At 41.6% G+C, this 24,246-nt stretch overlaps 1 protein-coding gene across 3 annotated transcripts in view; it reads right to left on the bottom strand.

Annotated features, from left to right (window-relative positions):
- AKT3 (AKT serine/threonine kinase 3) overlaps positions 1-24,246 on the bottom strand; it is a 340,649-nt gene that overhangs the window by 62,727 nt on the left and 253,676 nt on the right. For all 3 annotated transcript variants that reach the window (XM_060243709.1, XM_060243690.1, XM_060243700.1), the window contains 2 exons: positions 19,450-19,518; positions 14,320-14,442 (listed from right to left, as the gene is read on the bottom strand). In XM_060243709.1, the coding sequence (XP_060099692.1) occupies positions 14,320-14,442; positions 19,450-19,518 (192 nt within the window). The remainder of the gene's footprint in view (positions 1-14,319; positions 14,443-19,449; positions 19,519-24,246) is intronic.

Genomic DNA, 24,246 nt, shown 5'->3' on the forward strand with positions numbered 1-24,246 from the left:
TCCACATGTTTGTTCACCCCCTTAAAGAAATGTAACAGGTTAGTGAGGCAAGAACTTCCCTTACAGAACCCATGCTGAGTCTTCCTCAACAACCCGTATCCATCAATGTACCTACTCATTCTGTCCTTGATAATGCTTTCTACCAACTTTCCCGGTATTGAAGTCAGACTGACTGGCCTGTAATTTCCCGGATCTCCTCTGGAACCCTTTTTAAAGATGGAGTGACATTTGCTACCTTCCAGTCCTCAGGAATGGAGGCAGATTTCAATGAAAGATTACAGATTTTTGTTAGAAGAGCCACAAGTTCTTGAGTTCTTTCAGAACTCTCGGATGTATGCCATCCGGTCCCGGTGACTTATTAATTTTTAATTTGTCTATCAGTTGTAGGACTTCCTCTTTTGTCACCTCAATCTGACTCAGGTCTTTCAACACCCCTTCCAAAATTAGTGGTTCTGGAGCAGGCAAACACTTCTCATCTTCCACAGTGAAGACTGAGGCAAAAAATGCATTCAGCTTCTCAGCCATTTCCCTATCCTCCTTCAGTAATCCTTTTACCCCATGGTCATCCATGGGCCCCACTGCCTCCCTGGCTGGTTTCCTGCTTCTAATATATTTGAAGAAAGTTTTATTGTTGGTCTTTATGTTTTTTGCAATATGCTCCTCATAGTCCCTTTTTGCCTGCCTGATCACAGTCTTGCATGTGATTTTCCACAGCCTGTGTTCCCTTTTATTAATCTCACTTGGACTGGTTTTCCACCGCTTAAACGAGTCCTTCTTACCTTTTACAGCTTCCATTACTTTGTTTGTTAACCATACAGGCCTTTTCTTATGCCTGTTTGTGCCTTTCCTAACTTGTGGTATGTATTTTATCTGAGCTTCTAGGATTGTAGTTTTAAATAGTCTCCAAGCTTCTCCAAGGGTTTTGACCATATTTACCTTTCCTTTCAGTTTCCTCCTCACATGCCTCCTCATCTCAGTGAATTTACCCCTTTTAAAGTTAAACGTGGTTGTGGCGGTCTTTTTGGGCAACTCCCTATTTATACAAACGGTGAAATCAATAACATTATGGTCACTGCTCCCAAGCGGCACAATCACTTTTACATCTCCCACCAAGTCTTGGGCATTACTTAGGACCAGATCCAGGATCGCCCCACCCCTGGTAGGTTCTGAGACCATCTGCTCCATAGCACAGTCATTGAGAGCATCAAGAAACTCAATCTCTTTCTCTCGACCAGAACACATATTGACCCAATCAATCTGCGGGTAGTTAAAATCACCTGTTACAACACAGTTTTTACGTTTAGCCGCTATCTTTAAGCCTTCCATCATATTATAATCGTCCTCTCTCTTTTAATTTGGTGGGCGATAACAAACTCCCATAGTTAAATTTCCTTTTGGGCCCTCTATTTCAACCCAAAGCATTTCTAAAAGGGAATCTAATTCTCTGACCTCAGTCTTACTGGACCGTATATCCTCTCTGACATACAGAGCCACCCCACCTCCAACCCTTCCCTCCCTATCCTTCTGATATAACTTATATCCAGGAATCACCATGTCCCACTGATTCTCCTCATTCCACCAAGTTTCTGAAATTCCCATAATGTCTATGTTTTCTCCCAACACTAAACATTCTAATTCACCAATTTTACTTCGAACACTTCTAGCATTTGCATACAAACATCTATAATTTCCCAGGCAAGCTAGGCCTGCCACCTTCCTCCTGCCGCCTCGAGACTCTGGCAGACAGTCCATACTGTTTGTCACCATCACAGTGGACAACTTTGATCCGTTACCCGGTAGAAAAACAGCAGCCAACCCTTTATCTTTTTGAGACAAGTCCTCCCAAACCAGAGACATTTCATCTCCTGTCGGCTTTCCCCCAAGATTTAGTTTAAAAACTGCTCTGCCACCTTTTTGATTTTAAGCGCCAGCAGCTTGGTTCCATCCGGGGACAAGTGGAGACCGTCTCTTTTGTACAGCTCCCGCTTGTTCCAGAAAGCAGCCCAGTGCCTAACAAACTTAAACCCTTCCTCCTTACACCATCGTCTCATCCACACATTGAGACTTCTAATTTGTGCCTGTCTCTCCTGCCCTGCACGTGGAACAGGTAGCACTTCTGAGAAGGCTACCTTGGAGGTCCTGGCCTTAAGTCTGCCGCCTAGCAGCCTAAATTTTTCCTCCAGGATCTCACGACTGCATTTCCCCACATCGTTGGTGCCAACATGCACCACGACCACAGGCTCCTCCCCAGCACTGTCTATCAGCCTATCTACTACACGCATAATGTCCGCTACCTTCGCACCAGGCAGGCAAGTCACCATATGGTCAGTACGCAGTTTCACCACCCAGCTGTTTACTTGCCTAAGGATCGAATCACCAACTACCAAAACCCCCCCTCTCCCCCTGCCCAGGGATGGTTCCTTGGCGTAAAGGATTCCAGCTCACCAACCGAAGAAGAGGTCCCTTCTGAGGGCGCATTCCCCTTATCCTCAGCACGGTGCCCTGTTCCCTCTCAACCCTCACGCTTTCTGGCAGCAACGGGGCTGCCACGTTCAGAGTGGGGCTCATCTAATACGCCCCCAAGAGTCTTCCCCAAGTGTCTAACTGACCGTCTCTGCTTCTCCAGGACAGTCACCTTGGCCTCAAGGGTACGAACTCGTTCCCTGAGGACCAGGAGCTCCTTGCATCGAGCACACACCCAAGACTTCCGTCCTTTGGGCAGATAGTTGTACATGTGACACTCAGTGCAAAACACTGGAAAGTTGATGGGGTGTGAAATGGCAGAGACTGACCAAGAGAGAGATCTTGGGGTCATGGCAGATAATTAACTGAAAATGTCAAGACAGTGTGCGACTGCATTAGAAAAGGCCAACGCCATGCTGGGAATTATTAGGAAGGGAATTGAAAACAAATCAGCCAGTATCATAATGGCCACTGTGTGACACAGTGTTGGACTGGATGGGCCATTGGCCTGATCCAACATGCTTCTCTCATGTTCTTACTGATATAGAGAATCCAGATAAAAGCAGATATTATTCAGCTTGGCATGGCAATGCCAAATCGCAGCTTCTCCTGGCCCACAATTTAAACCATGGGACAGAAGAACCCTAACACATTTAAAGGGACCATCCCTTTAAATGTGTTTTTCAAGCCACACGAGTGAATCCAGAAGGTTCATCTTTCTGGGTTCACTTGCACTGTGGCATGCAAAATGCATCAGAAGGGACCATCCCTCCAAATTGTGTGCAGATAGACTTGGAGAGGGAGATCTCCCTCTCCAGCCCCCTACAAGCTACTGACATCTGGAATACCCCTCCATCTGCCCTCCAAGTTATATACAGATTGGCTTGAGGGGGGGAGGAGATCCTAGGTTCCAATGTGTAAAGTGGGGGAGTGTATCAATGCTGGAAGATACCATATCTATTAGAAGCAGAGCTTGTTATGTGGCCATCCCAATGTTATCAGGTGTCTTCTAGGTGAAACACTTGTTGCTATTAAGAAAAGTAAAATAAGTTTTATTTATGGCTTTTATCTTTTGGTCTGAAATGGGTTTTAATTCTGCAAGTATAACTATTTTAGTTGATAGCTGTTAACCTGATTTAAATTGAATGATTTAAATAGAAGATTTCATTAAATGTGCTGGTACAAATTCTGGGGTGGATATATGACATGTGACTTTGGGCATTTAAAATTATAATTTTTGTTTTAGTTTTGTTTTAAATTGCCTTGAATATGTTTGTATAAAGGTGGTTATAAATCAGGCAAATGCAATACAAAAATTTTTGAGGCTGAAGACAATCAAGAGGTACTGGGTTCCTGTGATGGCACAGCTGCCATATGTGAAGAAGTAAACTTTTGGGGAGAGGGCAGTCGATATTACTTCAGAATGCAGGTCAGAGTTCACATGGAGGGGTTGGTCTACATTAAAAACCTATGTCACAAGGAAAATAAAGCTAATCTAAAATCCTTACAGACATTTTTTTCATATGTAGTGATTTCCCTTTTTGTATGCAGGAGGATTCAATCGTGCAAAGTTTTACTGCAAGTGGTACAATCCAGCAGACGGTTTATCTCCTCCTCTGTTGTTTGTGGCAAGTAGACCTTAGTTAATGGTAGATAACTTCTTCCTTAGAATTCTCTAATAGCAAGATAATCAAAATGCTATTCTAGCTATTGAGGTGGGTTCACTAGAGAATTTCCACATTTGCTGATTTCCCCCTCCCATGGCAGAAGTTTGATTCCCCCTTCATGTTGTTCCTGTGGCATTTTGTAGTGCTGTGGGAATCAATGAAGTCATGCTCCTTAGATGGAAATTCTTTTTTTCCATGGAAGCCTTCCAGTGGAGCCAAAATGTTGTATCTTAATAATAATAATAATAATAAATTTTATTTATATCCCGCCCTCCCCGCCGAAGCAGGCTCAGGGCGGCTAACAGGACATGGTGTGTACCATGATTATTATACAATTCATATGGTAAGATACAGTTAAAAATACAGTTAAAATTTTTAAAACCACAATAAATTAAAGGTGTTACATTCAGTGGGATATATATCCAGATGGCTAGATGTCACTTTCAGGGTTCCTTATAGGCTTGCTGAAAGAGGGTAGTTTTGCAAGCCCTGCGGAACTGGTTAAAGTCCCGCAGGGCTCGCACTTCCTCTGGTAGCTGATTCCACCAGTGGGGGGCCATTATTGAGAAGGCCTGCTCCCTCGTTACTTTCAGTTTGGCCTCCTTTGGTCCAGGGATTTTTAGAAGACTTTGGGAGCTGGATCTCAGTGCTCTCTGGGAACATATGGAGAGAGGCGGTCCCTAAGGTGGCAGGTCCTCGGCCATATAGGGCTTTAAAGGTAATAACCAGCACCTTGTAACGAACTCGGAATACAATTGGAAGCCAGTGCAGCTCCTTCAGCCCAGGCCGCACATGTTCCCACCGAGGTAGTCCCGCTAGCAGCCTGGCCGCCGCATTCTGCACTAGCTGTAATTTCCGAGTTCGGCACAAGGGCAGCCCCATGTAGAGGGCATTACAGTAGTCTAATCTCAAGGTGACCGTTGCATGGATCACTGTTGCTAGGTCGCTACGTTCTAGGAAGGGGGCCAACTGTCTCGCCCTTCTAAGATGGAAGAAGGCGGATTTAGCAGTGGCTGCTATCTGTGCCTCCATTGTCAGGGAGGGCTCCAGTAGCACTCCCAGGCTCTTGACCCTGCGCACTGGTATCAGTGACGCACCATCAAAGACTGGTAGAGAGATCTCCCCACCCAGCTCGCCGCGACCCACGCAAAGGACCTCTGTCTTCGCTGGATTCAGCTTTTGGATCTGTTGCACCAGTGGAGTTATTTCCAAAGTGGAAGAAACCCTTCCCTGATACAGTAGGCTCTTCTGTCATCAGGAGAGTCTGTTGTGTCCAGGGAAGGATCTTTCTGCTGTAGAAGAAAAGCATCTCTACTGGCATACTGGATTAGTGAATGTGGTGTGCATTTGGCATAAGCCAAGTTGGAAAAAATACCCCAAAATATATCAGTATTTTCTGAATTTTTTTTCAGCTGGTTAGCGAGTGGGCTATTTATTTGGCTATCTGAAAATGGCCATTTCAAAAAAAATCCTGAAAATATTCAGGATTTTTCAGGGCCACTGGATAGCTGGAATTAAAGGGTGTTTGCAACCCCTTTAAACAGCTTACAGGTGAAGCTGAAGCTTGGAGAAGGCATTTAAAGAGACTGTGAGCCCTTTCAATGTTCTAGGAGTTTAACCACAGCTTGCAAAAGGCATTAAAAGAACTGCACTGGAAACAATGGAGGATGGGGGCACTTTCATCTGGGGCCCATAGAATTGTACTTCCTGGTCCAATCTTTTTGAAATTTGAGGAGTTTGAGGAGAGGCACCAACAGCTATGCTGCAAATTTGGTGCCTCTACCTAAAAAAAACAGCCCCCTGGAGCCCCAGATACCCCCATATTGATTCTCCATTAGAGCCTATGAGGACCATTGACTATAATGATTTCCTTAGGGTATAACTGAGCCAGAAAAAATTCGGCAATCTTGAATATTTACCGAATCTAAATATCATACTGGTATTGAGATTTGGGAATATTAGGAAATACCAATTTTTTTTTAGTTCAGTATACCCAAACCTGAAAAATACTGGGGGTTTTGCACACCCCTGTCTGTGAGGTCCAATCCAGTAATTCCAAGCTGAAAGTCAGGATTTTCAGAAGGGAATTCTGCCTGAATCCCAAAATATGACTGCTCCTTTTTTAACTACTAAGGTGCCAACAATAATCAAGATTGCAAATGATTGACATAAAGAGGAATCTGTTGCAGAGTGGACACTTCAAGTTCATTTCAGGAATATACAAAAGTGGGGACCCGCAAGAAACTTGTGAGATGGGGGCATTCCCTTACCTTTGCTTCCTTCCCTCTTTCCCTCATCTTCCCCTTTTTCTCTCTCCCCAATCCATTCTTCTTTTTCTTTCCAACCATCCACCAAGTCAATCCCTTCTTCTTTGTCTTTTTCTCTCCCTCAATACCCCATCTTTCCGTTTCTCTGTCTCTCCCAAGCTAATCCCCTCCCTTGTCTCTCCCCAAAGTCAATACCCAATCTTTCCCTTTCTCTCTGTCCTCCCAAGTCAATTCTCCCTTCTTTCTCCCCCACTTTCCCTCTACCTGGCAGCGGTGGTAGTGCCTGGGAGCAGCTCCAAGCCTAGAGTGGCTCCTGGTGGTGGTCAGATGTGGAGCAGCTTCTGGTGTCTGCCACAGCCAGGCTTGGAGTCCTTTCCAGTGTTCTCCAGTGTTGCAACTGTGCCCAGAGTCTCTGCTGGTGATCTGCACTGCCACAGCTGGGTCTGAAGCCTCTTTGGGTATTCCCCACTCCCACAGCTGAGCCTGGAGCACCTCTTGTATTCTCTGCTGCTGCAGCCAGGCCTGAAGTGGCACCCAGTGTCCTCCCCCACCCCGCAGTTGTGCCTGGATTGGTTCCACAGCAGTAGCATAGCCAGGCTCCTCAATGGTAAATTGTGTTGTCTGCAACCCCTCAATGTATTTTTTAAAACTTTTTTATTTTTCTGCAAACCCACTGAGTCCCCTGAGTCTGTAAAAAAAAACCTGTTGTGGGAGAGCGTGCCCTCTGTGGAAATAAGTATCCACACACAGAGGAGACTGTTGAGAATTAGATATATAGATTTCAGAGCTATCGGGTCAGAGCTCAAGTCTCTGAGGGCCAAATGAGAAAAGGCACTGGAAATCCCTGATTGCATCTCCCATCTTTTCTGTTTTATTTATAAAGCTACTGGAGGATGAGCCCCCGAATTTGATTGGTTCTGTGACCCTGGGAAAGAAAGTATTTCCTCAATTTACAGTGTGACCCTAAAGAGAGTAACACCCTGCGAGTCCACTGAAGTCAGTGGGCTTGAAAGGGTATCTCTGCCTAGGCTTACACTCTTAACCCTACCCTGATATCATTCAAAAACCCACAGACTGCTGATTTCTCTGACAGTTAAATAAGAAAATACTCGTGATAGCAAAAGTATTTTTATAAACTCTGTTGCATTCAAATTGATCAGAACAAGGAAGGTATCAGAATCTTCATATATGGTACAACTCAAATGTTTGGCATCTTAAAGATTTATTTATTTATTTATTTATTTTATAGCCCGCCTTCCCCGCCGAAGCAGGCTCAGGACAGCTCATAAAACCACAACAAAGAATTTGAAAAAATCTTGATATATTACAAATTTGGTTGTACTGTTTACTCAGAAACAAAGATTGCTGAGGGGTTTTACTACCAAATATTGGATAATAATATGAGGAGAGTTTACACACATATTAGGAATATAGGGTTGCCACTAAATCCTACCTCAAGCAGAATGTTGGGGAAAATGATAAGAGATTGGTATAAGTCATCATAATCATCATAAATAGATGATCAGATATGAAAGGGTCTGCCCTTTCTCCTATCCCAATGTGAGTCAAAGGAGCCTCTAGATCTGGGGCCTGTGCAAGTATACCCTACAACACTTCAGTCTGCAACGTCTTCTGCTAGTATCAGAATGTGGAAAGGGTTCTGTTTCATCTTTAGCCTCATGCAGCTCTCTCTGAGGGACGTCTCTTGTAGGCTAAGAGTTACATCCTCTACTTTTCTTGCTGGTTAGCACTGGGGCTTTTTATGGGAGGTACTGGATGTGCTGTGGTCCAGTATGGGCCTTCCATCCTCTCATGGTGAGGAGCTATCCCCATGAAAGGCTGTGGCTCGGTGGGATGCTACAGACTTGATCCTAACAAGGACCAATTGGTGCTGCAAAAATTAGATAGATTGTGGGTTAAGAGAAGGGAACCCTGGGGAAATCTGGCATTTAATCATGGTATGCAGATATTGCCATGGAATTTCTTTGTGAGTTATGCCATTCTTCTCTATCAATATTACTTTCCAAATATTGTTGCATACTGGAGCTTAGTTGGCCAGAGACTCACAAGAATCTTTCTTCTTAGACTGGCAAGGACAATGGCATCTGTAATCTCCTTAACTGGCAGATCTTGATTTATTCCTCCCTATAATCCATAATATAGCCAAGAATATCATGAAAATAGTATTAGGAGAGCTCAATTCTTTTCGTTAAGTATATCATATATTCTTAGATACTGAAAGGAATGTTTCAAGTTTACACTTCTGCTGATGGGAATATATACCAGAAAGAATCCCACTGCCTGTTCAGAATACCAATACTTTTCTTATTATCTAGTAGAGTTTTCTGTTAGACTTCCAGCCTAATTATTAATATTCAGTTTTTAATTTTACACTATGTGTGGGGGGAGAAGCTTCATCAGTAAATAGAGGCTCTGAAATCTTGTGACAGAAGGCCAGCAATAAGGATAAAAGGCTTTGTTCTTGCTTAAAATGAAGAATGGCTTACTCTTTATAAGAAATTTATAAATTCTGTCTCATTGCTGCATTGCTTGCAACTTGAGATCATCATGCCAACTTTAGAACTGAAGGTTTGGAACCAGATAAAAGATAAATAATTGGCTTGCTCCATATAGAAAAGTACATTGCAACAGTGAGTGCCTTCATGAAGCCTCAGTGCTTGTATCTGTCAAGTCTGCTGTAGTTTCTATGTGTAGCTAAATCATTTCTTTGGTTCAGGAAAAGGATCCTGGGTAAAAACCACACTGTATGCCAATGCTGCTAGCTCGAACTCTCCTCATCCCCCTCCCGTCCTTTGTTATGTAGCCTTGCTTTGAAATGGGAATATGGGAACAAGATTACGGAGCCTTCTCAGAGGGGCCTGGTGCCAAGAAGACGCTCAAGGACGACCCAGGCCTGAGAACGAAATAGTAACATCAATGTGTGAATGTGCCCTGCATAGAGTACCCCTCCCTCAAGAATTCCTTTGATGTATACCTTAAATGTTGGCTCTGATTGTATACACGCCAGTCTTTCAATTTCGTTCTATAGTCTAACAACATGTTACAATAAACTAGAAACTTTTATCAACAAAGGTCTCGTTATTGAAACATTAGACTTGACAGTATCCAGTATGTATGGAGAGTGTTTTGGTCAGCAATGAAATGGAAGGCTTTGCATATGCTTTTAGTAAAAGAAACTGGCTTACTTCTTCATTATATACAGCTCAACAAGAGGAAGACATTAACAATACTGATGAAGTGGCAATACAAAACGTGTCTATTATTGTAACTAGTTACTTGTATGCTGTACTACTAAATTACTATGGGCTCTGTTGAAATTGGATTGTTTCTTATGGTTGTTACTGTGGATTTTTGTATCAAAGATATTTGTAAATTTAAAAGTAGTTTTATATTTTAAAAGTATGTAAATTCAAAAGTAATTATATATAAAAAAGTATGGTAGCCTGGTATGGTATCACAGTTGTTGTTTGTTTCTTGAAATGTATCTCCACTGTGATCCCATTATTGATTATTGCTTTTCCATAGTGGGAGACCTGGCAACCTTAACGTCACTCCACAACTAGCTTGTGTGAAATGTAGGATGTTTTGGCGGCAGAGGGAGGGGGTTGATTGTAATGTGCTGGTGCTAATTCCAGTTAAGCTGCCCTGAGCCTGCTTCAGCGGGGAGGGTGGGATATAAATCCAATAAAATAAATAAATAAGAAGTTGAATTTTCACTGAAAGCACATCTCCTCAAGCAAGCTCTGCACTGAAATAGTGATGACTAACGAAGACAAAAGTGATCTTTCTGGAGATGTAGGGAGTGTCACATCAATGACAGACAAATAAAATATTAGAAATACATGAAAGAGGGATGATGTTTGAAGGGAATGAAAAAGGATTTCTTTTTTGTGAAAGAAAAAAAAAGTTGGTGAAAAAATGATGCCGTGCAGGACTGCTGAACGGAAGGCGGAGGCTTGAATTTGTCTCATGATCATGGGGGGATAGTAGTTAAATTCTAATATCTTAAAACTGATGCACCTATTTGATTTCCAATTTTATAATAAATTTAGATAACAGGAAAAGAATTGTGTTTATTTCTTATTTTAATCCTTTATTCATCCTATAAAGCCCTATATGGACAGGACACTGCATACCTTAGGGACAGCCTTTCCCCATATATGCCGGGGCCCGGGTCTCAAAACCTGTTGACAGTCCCCAGCGGCAGGGAAGTTAGGCTTCAGTCAACTAGACCCAGGGCCTTTTCCATGCCTGCACCTAGCTGGTGGAATGAGTTGTCGGAGGACATTAGGGCCCTGTGAGAGCCTCCACAGTTCCGCAGGGCCTGTAAAATGGCACTCTTCCACCTTACTTTTCCATAAGGACAACTTACAGCAATGGATTAGGACCATAAACCAGAATTTAACATCATTCTGGACTTCCTACCACGCTATGGCGATTTGGGGTTCCTTGGAACATCTAAAATTGACTATCCAGTTATACTGCTACCATCAAAATTTAATTACATCATGAATTATTGTACTAGCATCTACTGTTATATTGTTTTAAAACTGATATTTTAATATTGTTTTTATGTTTTATGTATTATCGATGTTTTAATCTTGTTTGGTCATTTTTTGACCCTAACCTGTGAGCTGCCCTGAACCTGCCTTCAGTGAGGAGGGCGGGATATAAATTAAATTAAATTTAAAAAAATAAAAATAAATTCTTTAAACAGATTTTACTTGCTCAATATTTGTTTCATTTTTATAAACTGTACTTTGCTATGTAAACACTAAATTCTTTTCAAATTAATTTTACATGCTTTTGTGGTCATTGTGCACCCCAAGTATCACTCTTGTCTGTGCTTACCAGGTAACTAAGAAGAAGTTAAGGAAACCCTTCCCAGGCATATAATTTCCAATAAAAGCTTCACTCTAAAAAGTATGCATAAATGACAAGGGACATTATAGGAAAAGGATGTGGGAGGAGTGCCTTGGAGTGGTAGTTTAACCAATACAATTAAACATGCAGATCTCTATTTTCTCCTTTTGGTGACAGTAGAAAATGTTTTTCTTCTTTTGTGGGTGATAGAATTTCAATGCAATAGTAAACAAATCTGCCCCATTCTAAGCCTTTTGACTTCAATCTGTTTAGGAGTGCACTGCCTGGGAGTGGAAATCTTGTAAATTTGGCTGTCTAGAAATTCCTCATCCAGACAGAACTGAGAAGCCTGTAGAAGCTACACACAGATATGTACAAAGATAGATTTATGTAGGTGCAGTGGTAACAGTGCAAAGGCTGGCTGTGTCAGCAAGGTTTTCTGTTATCATTCAGTAATGTTTAGGTGCTAAAACAGAATTCATTCTGTACCCTCAAAATCTGGCTGCTTTAGGATAATAATAAGATTATCTGTCATATACTGGATTATGCCACAATATGATTTGTCTGTTATGAACAGCCAGTTCCCCCTGTCTTTGAATGCAATCATATATACAACCAATATTTATTTATTTATTTATTACTTTAAATTTCTATCCCACCCTCTCCGCAAGCGGACTCAGGGCGGCTGACAACATTCATATTCACAAGTTAAAACCAGTAAAAGCCAATAAAATATAATTACAATTTAAGATATTAAAAACATTTTGTGGTGCTGTATCACTACAATATAGGCGAGTTCTTCTTTTCTGACACTGATCACCTAGTACTCTATATGATGTCGGTGGCAGGTCTCTCCCATGTAATTTAGGTTACATTAAAATTACAGTCAGGGCTCTTTTTGTAGCAGGGAACTCCTTTGCATATTAGGCCACACACCCTTGATATAGCCAATCCTCTGAGAGCTTACAGGGTTCTTAGTACAAGGTCTACTGTAAGATCTTGGAGGATTGGCTACATCAGAGGTTTGTAGCTTAATATGAAAAGGAGTTCCTCCTACAAAAAACTGCTTACAGTTATAATGCTAACTGATTATGAGTCCTAGAGTTCACATGAGCTTTTTAGGCCATCTAGTCTAACCCCTTCTGTTTAGTGCAGAGGCTTGACAGCCATCTGATGAAGATATCTTGCTACAGAGATCCATTCCACCCTTGATTGATGATTACCAAATTTATTTAGATCCATTATAACCTATAGGGACAGTCCCAATAGGGTATAATGGAGATTTAGACTTTAAATGCTTGCTCAGTTCACTGGCCAAGTTGTGCCACTGCAGCAGTGCAACTCTGCAAGTGAAGTCAGAGAGCATTTTAAGTTTAAATCCCTTCTGAGTTTACCGGCTGAGTCACACTGCTATGGCAGTGCAGTTTGGTGAGTAAAATGAGCAAGCATTTAAACTTTAGCTAGCCTCTATCTTGCAGGTGGGCAGTTTGACACACTTCCCCCTTTTTGCACATTGGACCCTAGGATCTCCCCCTCCAAGCCAGTCTGCACGCAACTTGGAGGACAGGTAGAGGGCCACCCCAGGGTGGTCCACTGCCTATTGGATGCCTCTAGCTTGCAGGGTTCAATCTTTCAGATTCAATGTATGTATGGGAATGGAATGAAAAAGAATCTGAAGGATTCCCCCTGCTGATGCAGCTGTATGTGAAACGTGTAGGGGTTGTATAACTAATAAATATTCCATTTCCCTCTGCACTATTTTGCTTCTTTTTCTTTATTATACCTGTCAGAAGGCAGGCAGCTGCATAGTGGACTAATTGAGGTCTCTGAATTGTAATTAGGGGAAACTTTATGAAAAATGAATTACAATAGCCTAATCCAGGGGTGGTCAACGGTAGCTCTCCAGATGTTTTTTGGCTACAACTCCCATCAGCCCCAGCCATTGGCCATGCTGGCTGGGGCTGATGGGAGTTGTAGCCAAAAAACATCTGGAGAGCTACCGTTGGCCACCCCTGGCCTTATCTAAAAGTGCCCAAAACATGACTGAGATCTCTCCAATTCATGAGAAATCAGTTCACCCACAGCAAGACTCTCCCAACCATCCACAGCAGAGTAAAATAAATTTCATATATAATGCAGGATGAAATGATAAAATTAACAACTGGAAGGGTGTTGATTATCACCACCTATAATGAGTTGGGATTCCAAGTGACCCTTTTAAAGCCTCTTATAAATGAATTCTAATTTAGCATTCTTGCACTGTGAAGTTCTTTTGAAAGAGAAGAATTACTTTTAATTCAGCCACAGTACGCCCTGGGAGGTTAAAGTGTTCCCTCACTGGTTTCTGAATACTGTGATTTTTAATGTCAGATTAGTATTCTGCACAAAAGAATAAATGGACACTGAAAAGGAAGTCAGAAAAGAGGGACTCCACCTTTCTTACATGGAGACAAAACCCACTACTTTGTAGACTCTCTTAAAGATTATGTAAATGCTTGCAGAGTTCTGTACCTTACGCTGACCCCAAAATGGATTTGTTTATGTATTTAAAATCACTTGACAATAATAATGATCTTGAATAACGTCACACTCAAAGCTGGCATTTTCTAATATGAATCACTGCCATGTGACTCCTGAACAGAAAGGCTGAACAAACAAAGCAGGCTAACACAATCCTGAATCAAGAAACTACAATGCAAAGAAAATACTGCCCTCTTGCCATTAAACATAAACAACTCTAACCTGTTTTCATTCCTCCCAATCCTGTGTTCTGTGTTTTTAATTTTTAAAATAAAGACAGTAGTAATGCAATTTGTGAATCTCCTTTTATTGGTGCTTTTTCAGAAACTAGTTATTAAAAGGCTGGATCCAGAGATCACTGTATGAAATTGAATGTATTTTGAAATTATGTATTATGCTGGGCTTCAACTGCATACTTTATATTCCTTCTCTACTCTTCTCAAAACAGTGTAACTTTATAATTACTTTGTATTTGTCCCAATAGTCTTTTAAAAAAAATGTTGATTACTTTTTTTTACCTTGAGATCACGATACACAATCTTTCCAGAATGTAGATAGTCCAAAGCAGAAACAATTTCTGCCCCATAGAAGCGTGTGCGATCCTCAGAGAACACCCGCTCTCTCGACAAATGGAAAAACAGCTGCAGGGTAAACAGCAGGGACAGGATTGCAATAATTACTGATTTAGTGGGGGAAATTAACACAAACATAAAACACCTCTCATCACCATATTGTGATGATAGATAGTGTACTCTCAGTGGACACTCAGCACTCTTAGACAGCAGCTGGCTTATCTTTTCCAGGTTTCCAAAGGGAAAAAACGAGCTGTTAAATCAGCGTTTTAATCAATATACCAATCTTGTTTAAGGCATTCTGCTTGCTACCCATTTAACCTTCAGTTACCATAGGAAAAAACTGCATCATCATCATTCTATGCTTTTTTCTCCATTCCTTCCTTCAGTTTTAAAAAATTGTTTTTAGCAATAAAAATACTAGATTTAGTTATTGTGTGTCCACAACTTCACTTTTAATTTCAGATGCAGGGCACTACTTTGCTACTAATTTTTTAGACCAGCTTGTTTCTACAATACAGCTGAAAAAGTTCCCTTTGGATATGCAGAAATTGCCCTTCATGTGAAGAATGTTGCACTGTACAGAAAGCCAACATTCCTGGCTGGCAAAGGCATATAGTTTTCCTCCACCCTTTTTAAAAATCAACTTGGCTTTTAAACAAAAGATGGCATGCAATTACTTTCTCCACCTCAACTTCCCATATGATCCTACTTCCATACATATCTTTTGACTGGTATCAGAAATTAATTATGCTATTACCAAAATGTCAACCCATGGCTCACAGCAACAACATAATACAACCAGCCAACTCCAGATTTATGCCTGTTTGTACCAAGAATACATCTGAAATAGGTATATCCTGTTCTTCAAAGTTATCAGGATAGCATCACCTTCTATGATGACTGAGTTTTTAATAATATATAATTAAAAACTGCCAACCAGTTACTCTGGAAGGCCAACAACAGGGTACAGAGGCTGAGGCTTTCCCCGATGTTGCCTCCTGGCACTGGCATTCAGAGGTTACTGCCTCTGGATATGGAGATTCCCAAATTAAATAATAAATAAGCCCTAATAATTAATAAAACTCTAACTGGCTATTCTTCTGCCACTTTATTAACATCTTAACTTAAGTTTTTCAGACCAAATAACTACCATGAAAGCTTTTTAGCAAACATGTTTTCACTGCAGTACAATTACATACAAACTTAGAATTCTGTCAGACATTGAACTGCTTTATAAGACTTATTTATGTATAGGGCCAGCCATAGACTATCTGATGCCCTAGGCAAAGCAAACTTCTGGCACCCCCAGTCAACCAGGCCTGTTGAATAACTTTGAGCACAATGCACAGGCCATATAGGAGTCTTTTCGTTGATGATTAATGTGGCTCTTTGTGATCTGTGGAGCACTGCTGCCCACTGGGAATCAAATGAAGACTTCTGTACTGGAGGGCAGAGTGGAATGGACAGGCTACCTTGAATCTACCAAGACCCACAAGCAACAGATGGAGGAAAGCTTTCCACAAGAAGATCCAAATGGTGTCACATGATTTTTGTGTGGTTCTGTATTCTTCTTGGACTTAAGCATTACATCAGTGGGTTAACAAGTGCAAAGAAAGCCCAAATTATCATTAAAAACAGAGGAACATATACTGATTAAAATATAATATATAATATTTTCTTTTACAGCATGGAGGTCCAGAATAATACAGAAGACCAGACTATTAGCTACTGATGAACAACCAATTATTCCATTAATAATAAAGGCCTACATAATGCTTTGGATGTTATAAATATTTGTAGGCAAATAGCTTTGTTAAAAGCCTTTTCAAATGAAGAACAAAAAGGTGCAAAGGCCTAAAACAGTGCATATATCTCAAATAAGCTGTTCTAGCTGAGTATATTTCCACTTTATTACCACCACACCATTAAAATTTTATTAATACGCTCAGCAGTATAATTTTAAATATCTCACTGAGGCAATAAGGAAGAATCCAGCTTCTCTGACAGCAAAATTTCTTTTGTATCTTAGCAGACTGCCAGTTTTCCTGTTTCCTCTTTTTTTTGTCTTTTTTTTTTGTACGGCCGTAAAAAGCGATGTTTTACCTCTGTTCTTCAGGTGAGTTGGTTTTTGGGTCCCCCCCAAGTTTTAAGAGAGGGGATGACATAAAGACAGCACTTATCAATGTTAGTGGTTTTATTGGGCATTCTAAAAGTTTGTTACAAATATATTTACTGCTGATTCATCAGCCTACTGTTTTGGGTAAAACAAACACTTGGAATATTTGGGGCCTGATCCAGTTGAGCATGGGTTGCCTTGCTTAGAAAAATGGCACAAGACCTTATTTCTCCCCTTCCCCTCATTTTCCTTGCCAATATGAGCATATGAGTTTGCACACAAAGCAAGGGTGTGCTGTGAAGATTTGTGCATGCTTCCTATATCCCTGTCCTATCCCACCTCCTTTTCTGTGTTGTAGAAATGACTTACGCTTTGATGTGCAAGTAGCCAACATTGCATACAATAGGAAGGCAGGATGGGAGTGTCAAAAGTGAGCACAATCTCCCATGTCCTTCAGTGCTTCTTCTCACTGCGTCATGTGAATGGGTGTTCCTCATGTTGATGATGGAAGTAGGGGAAGATTATTTGAAGCCACATGTGCCGCTGCCTCCTTCCACCAATCAATGAATCACACAGCCCCAAACAAAGACCTTGTTTGAAACCCGGTGTCAGAAAGGGGAGGTGGTCAAGAGGACAGAAGGCGGCTGCCACAGTCCAAGGAAGGGAGGAATTGGGCAGTAAAAGTGCCCACTTGTTCCTCTGGCTGCACCCAAGCAAAACCCTTCCTGAGTGCCCCTCGTTTCCAGCTGGTGGGGCCTGAACGTGGTCGTGAGTCTCCTCCAAGGAGGAGTCTGGAGGCCGGAGGGGCAGGGCCTCTTCAGGAAGCAGCGAGCTTTATTGTAGAGACAGTTGCTAAGGGCTGACAGAAGTCTGATAAAGGGGATGCCTCGAGCACAGGCTGGCGCATGCACGGGCTGGGGAGGAACCAGGGAGCTGTGCAGGGAAAGCACACCTTTGCACCAATGAGACCCACTTCTTCCCACCCCCCACCCCAATATAGCCTGCATGGAAGCAACAATGTCTGTCGCGCCCCACCACTGTGACACTCCAAGTTTTCTTCCTGAGTGCCCCCAAACACATTTTGCTGACTGCTGGGTGGTTCCTGCTGCGGCTACATGGCTTTATTCTGCAGGAGTTTGTTCTGTCTTGCACCACTGGTTAAAAAGGCAAGAGCTTGTTTGTAATAATATGCTTGGAAACCTCCCTGCCCAACACTCTGATGATGCAGCAGGAGCAACAGATAGATGAAGTGTGTGTGTGTACCCCCACCAAGGCCACTTGGAGCCGGCTTCCTCCTCTGGTCATGGTCATCCTCCTGGCCCAGGGGCGGAGACATGTGAGGAAGGCAAAGTGCACAGCCACCAAGATGCCAGAGTAAAGGAAAGCTAAAAGTGGGGCTGGGGCAGCCGCCATCGCAGGTGGAAAGAGGGAGGGGGGGTATCCCTGGGCTGGCAGCATCCTAAGCGATCACCTAATTCACCTAGCAAGTGAGCTGGCCCTGTTTTTGTATAATAAAGTCTAACTTCAATTATCACATTCATTTATATTCTTCAGCATTAAACCTATATTGGCTTTTGTGTGATATAATGTTAGCAAGTTTGCTCATAATTACTATGTTGCTGTAACACTTCTGGTTTCCCTGTGAGCTACAATGCCATTCTGCTTTCCATAACACTATCACATGAAGTTAATCTTTCAGCTAAAATCTTCAATGAAAACTAATCCAAAACATGTAGCATTACATTTATGTCAGCCAAAAATGAAAGTGAAAGTCTGACAAAACTATGGAAAATAAAAAATTAAATACAATAAAACATTTGAAATTAACCAAAAGGATATTTTTCATTTCCATCTGCAGCTTTTACTAGCAAATATTTAGAGATTCACAGTGTAATATTAAGCAGCCCTACTCTTTCTGAGCCCACTGAGGGTACTGTAAGACTGTGTTGTTCACCAATGAGGTGAAGGGATAGATCAAAAAGGTGGTTTGTTGTAACTACTTTTTTCCATTCAATGAGAACTCAAAATAAGGCTGAAAAAAAAATTAAAGAGAAAATTCAAAACTAGAGCCCATCTCATATGCATACCAAGTGGGTGCATGCAGCCATGCCACAAACACAGCTTCCAACAGGCAAAACCTTGATGAGAGGGGAAGCAGGATGGAAGTAAAAGAGTTCTAAATATGGAAGAGTTCACATGGGTGGGGAGGTTGTGTCAGGGAAGCGGACTGTACCCTGTTTTTGTAACCAGTGTTATGTTCTTTTAATGGGACTAATGTTATTATGGTCTTAATCTGAATGGAAAGATACCTGGGGCAAACTATACTTAAAACCATACTTCTAATTGGAACACAAGAAGCATAATTTGGCCTTAAGTAGCAGCCAGATGGAAGGGGTACATCATATAGTGATTTTGAACAGATGAGTTAAGTGAAATTAAGCCTAACTATGTGTGAATTGAATGAACATATTTTCTTCCATTGCTTACCCACAGCTCCATTTTCCTCTCCTCCCTCTGTTATCTCCCTTGCATTAAATATTAAACTGTAAACTCTTCAAGTCAGAAACCCTGCCATCAAACATACTTGATGGCACTAGATAAACAACTGTCTATCTTATGAAGTCTTCTCAACTGAAACCCCTCCCCCTAGGTTTTTAGTCCTGACCGGGGGGGGGGGGGGGAGAGAGAGAACGGTACCTGCATTTTTAGTTGAGAAAATAACAGGTTAGTTTTACTTCCCATTCCCTAGCACTTCACCATTCACGTGGCACTCCCCTGGTAGCTGCTTTTTTAGGGCCAAAATACATATCTGGAGTTCTGTTTACAAAACTCCATTATTGCTTGTACTTTGGCCCTAAATGTGAAAAAATACAGCCATATAATGATAATATGATATGGGGGTGGGGAGAGAATAAAGATAGCAACAGTGTCACTTTTTTTTTCATTGTCTGACTTACCTCTCCTCCATTAACGTACTCCATTACAAAGCACAAACGGTCCTTGGTCTGGAAGGAATATTTCAAAGACTAAACAAACAAACAAAAAACTACAGTTATGACATAATACATTTTTCATTAATGACAGCACCAAAATGTATGTGTGTGCATTTAATTAAGGTATATAAAATTAAAGATCATTCAACTAGTATGCAAACCAACATGGTATTTTAGCATGTGGATCTTGTAAGACCTCAGAACCTAAGCTGGGTCAACCTTAGTTAGTACTTGGATGGGAGACTGAGAACGAATTCCAGGGTCTCTATGCAGAGGAAGGCACTGAAAACCACCTCTGTTAGTTTCTTGCCTGGAAACCCCTGTAGGGTTGCCATTAGTTAGCTGTGACTTGACAGCACTTTACATATACACGGTATGCAAGTTATACTGAATGTCAAAAAGGTGGTGATAGCTGACATTCACATGTAAAAATTGGCAGTGATGGAGAAATTTTCTAAATGTCTGAAAGTCAGAGATACACTAGTTAATGCTTACAGTCATATAAACATGATTATATCATTGCTGCATGTACAAAATATGTGACATAGCTATTTTCAGACATTTACAAAATTTAGTGTTCACGAGTGTCTATATTCTTCCATTTTTGAACTTTCAATAATATACATATATTTTCTGAATAATGGCTTGGATCCACCAAATGTTTCTACCTGCAGAGCATGACATTCTTGACTCTCCTCTTTTACTGTAGCCCAAAATGGTGCTCTAGGAACCAAAGAGTCATTATAAATAGTTTTGAAATCAATCACAAACTACCTTCTGATCGGGAATAAAATTAAAAACAAAGTCAGGAACAAAATGATTAATCATACCAATGACAGTTCTACAGATAACAAGTTGAGTTAAAGTGCCATACTTAAGGAGAAAAAAATACAAAGAACTCAGTTTACCTAATCTTTAACAAGTTTTTTTAACAATGACCAAAAAAACCCTGATAAATTCTAATTTATGTTCCACAATGTAATTTGTGGTTACTTGCATCTGGTACACTACTGAAATCTCATAACAAAGAGCAATGACCAAAACATGTCAAGAATGAGAGGGCCATTACATTTTCTACCTTCTCCTTAAATAAACCTGTCACATTTTATGAAGTTGATAAGAGCTGATGCCCTCCATCTGTTTAGTCCAACACCATCATGTGAACATTAACACTAGTAATTGGCAAGCCTTCAGAACATAGCTTTGGATGCAAATATCTTAGGACCAAAAATGCCCTGGATTCTGGCAAGGGTTGAATCTTCTACAGAAAATGACAGAAACAAGGTGAATTAGAATGCACCAGATCGCTTTGGGGTTATATTTACAAAAGAGTGAATCTATCTATTCTGTTTAAAAGGTTAGAATGGCTAGAACAGAGGCCAGCTTAGAGGTGTGGATCCCAAAAATATTGCTATTTCCAGATATACCCAAATACCAATATCGGCATCGTACTGGTATTCAGGAAATATTTGGGAAACCTGAATATATTTGGGTTCAAATATAGGGACAATGTCTGCAAGCCATTTCAGTGATAATTTTTTGCTTCCCCCTCCCCCTGGAGTAAGCAAAACCGGTCAGTGAAATAGCTGCCAGACATTTAAACTTAACAGCTGATTGGTGGACCAGTGGGGCTGTCAGGTTTAAATGGCTGGTGGCCATTTCACAGCAGGTTTCACTCCCCCCTCCAAGAGGGAAGGAGCAAAAAGGATGACTAAAATGCCTTGCAGCCATTTTAGCCTAACAGTGGATGGGCACACGCACCCCACTGTTAGGTTTAAATGCCTGTGAGCCATTAAACCAGTCAGATTCACTCCCCTTCACTTAGAAGAGACCACTGTGGTGTAGTGGTTAAGAGCAGTGGGCTATCTAGAGAACCAAGTTTGATCCCCACTCCTCCCCATACAGTCAGCTGGGTGACCTTGGGTCAGTCACAGTTCTCTCAGAGCTCTCTCAGCACCATCTACCTCACAAGGTGTCTGTTGTGAGGAGAGGAAGGGAAGGTGATGGTAAGCTGCTCTCAAACTCCAAATGAAAGGCAGGGCATAAACTCAACTCCTCTTCTTAATGGCTTTTGTTAGGCTGAAATGCCTTTCAGACATATAACCTCTCTATTTCACTGCCTCCCACCACTTTCAAGCAGGGGGCAGCGAAAAGAATAGGTGAAATGGCTTGGAGCCATTTCAGCCTGACAGCAGATGGGTGTGCCTGCCCCACTATTAGGCTGAGATGCCTGTGAGCCCTTTGGAAACAGAGGGGAGTGAAACTGACCAGTTTATTGGCTGGCATTTCTGCCAAACAGTGGAGGGACACGCCCAGCCTGCTGTTAGGCTGAAATGGCTCTAACTGAGAGCTGTTTTGCTCTCCCCCCTCCCCGCTTGGAAATCGGGGAGTGAATCCCTCTGTGAAAGGGCTGCTGGCCATTTAGATTTGACAGCCTGACCGACCCATGGTCAGCTGTTAGGTTTAAACGGCCGCAAGTCACTACCCACAAACACTATTCAGTTTTGCGGTTTGAATCTGGAAAAAAAATTAATAATTTGCAATAATTTTGCCTTTTATTCAGATAATCTATTTGGTAGCCAAAGAGCTTCTCAAATTTGCATTTGGCTTAGGAAATATGAATACACATTGATAAGGTATTCATTTGGTATTTTTTCAGTTCAGGTTAAACCGAATGCACACCACTAGCTGGCATGGGATACAACTATCAATATATCTAATTCTCAGTGTGATCAAATCTATGGATATTTAAATCTGGAGTTCAGAGACATGAACTACTGACAAGACAGTTCTTTCTACAAGCCTGATAAAAGCCCAAGGTTTACAGAAAAATCTGGAACATGTTTTTAAAAGTGCCAGTTACCCCACATACACACAAGTAATTGAAGAAGCACCTGTTGCTTTAAGAAACAAATTCTCTCTAAGGCTGATGCTAAACAACCACAAATGCAATTACCAAGAAACATTAGTTTCTACAGGCAAAACGCAGAGAAGGGTCAGGGCCTTTCCCAAGGCTGTTTGGAGCCAGGCTCACCTACAACAACTGAACAACTTGCTACCATGCAATTTACATAACTAACTCAGGACTGCTATTTGCTTCTGTTCAACAGCAGCCCCTCCCCCCCACCAGTGTTATGCAGTGGTTAGAGTTTTGTACTAGGATCTGAGAGACCCATGTTCAGATCACCATTCCAGTACAGAAGACTGATGCATGGGAAAGGATGAAAAACTGATTCATTGTGAATGTGATGTTGAAGGAAAAGTTTATGGATCAGCCACAGACTTCCACCCAAAAGATCAGGAAGACTGTGGCTGAATCACGAACACTAGTTCACCTGCACAGAGGAGATTGTATTACGATCACACACAAAAAAAAGACAAATAAGTGAGTTCTAGATCAAGCCAAGCCTGAACTCTCCAGGAAGCTAATATGACCAAACTGAGGTTATTGTACTTGGGTCGCATTATAAGACAAGATTCACTGGAAAAGACAGTAATGCTAGAAGCTGAAGGCAGCAGGAAAGGAGAAAAACTGAACATGAGGTGGATTGGTTCAATAAAGAAAGACATGTCTTCAGTTTCCAAGACCAAGGTTTTCAATAATAGGACATTTTGTTGTTGTTCAGTCGCGCAGTTGAGTCCGACTCTTGGCGACCCCATGGACAAAGTCATGCCAGGCCCTCCTGTCCTCCACCATCCTTCAAAGTCTGCTCAAATTTGTGTTTGTTACATCAGTAACACTGTCCAGCCATCTCATCTTCTGCCGTCCCCTTCTTCTTTTGCTTTCTGTCTTTCCTAGCATCAGGATCTTCTCTAGTGAGTTCTCCCTTCTCATTCGGTGGCCAAAGTATTTGAGCTTCAGCTTCAGCGTCTGACGTCCCAGGGAACAGTCTGGGTTGATTCCCATTAGGACTGACTGATTTGATCTTCTTGCAGTCCAAGGGACTTTCAAGAGTCTTCTCCAGCATCACATCTCAAAAGCATCTATTCTTCTGCGCTCAGCCTTCCTTATAGTCCAGCTCTCACAGCCATACATTACTACTGGGAATACCATCGCTTTGACTATACAGACTTTTGTTGGCAGGCTGATGTCTCTACTTTTTATTATACTGCCCAGGTTCGCCATAGCTGTCCTCCCAAGGAACAAACATCTTTTAATTTCATGGCTACAATCACCATCTACAGTGATCTTGGATCCCAGAAATGTGAAGTCTGTCACTGCTTCCATGTCTTCCCCTTCTATTTGCCAAGGTGTGATGGGGCCGGATGCCATGATCTTAGTTTTTTTTGATGTTGCGTTTCAAGCCTCTTTTGTGCTCTCCTCTTTCACCCTCAACAAGAGGTTCTTTAGGTCCTCCTCACTTTCTGCCATTAGAGTAGTGTCATCTGCATATCTGAGGTTGCTGATGTTTTTCCTGGCAATCTTAATTCCGGCTTGTGCTTCATCCAGGCCAGCATTCCGCATGATGTACTCTGCATATAAATTAAATAAGCAGGGTGACAATATACATCCTTGTAGAACTCCTTTTCCTAATCTAAACCAATCAGTTGTTCCATATCCCAGTCTGATGGTTGCTTTTGGACCCTTATACAGGTTTCTCAGGAGACATGTGAGGTCGTCTGGTACTCCCATCTCTTTAAGGACTTGCCACAGTTTGTTGTGATCCACACAATCAAAGGCTTTAGCGCAGTCAATGAAACAGAAATAGACATTTTTCTGATACTTTTGTGCTTTCTCCATAATCCAGCGAATGTTGGCAA

Source organism: Heteronotia binoei, chromosome 1, assembly GCF_032191835.1.
Source record: "Heteronotia binoei isolate CCM8104 ecotype False Entrance Well chromosome 1, APGP_CSIRO_Hbin_v1, whole genome shotgun sequence".
In the NCBI taxonomy this organism is placed as follows: domain Eukaryota; kingdom Metazoa; phylum Chordata; class Lepidosauria; order Squamata; family Gekkonidae; genus Heteronotia; species Heteronotia binoei.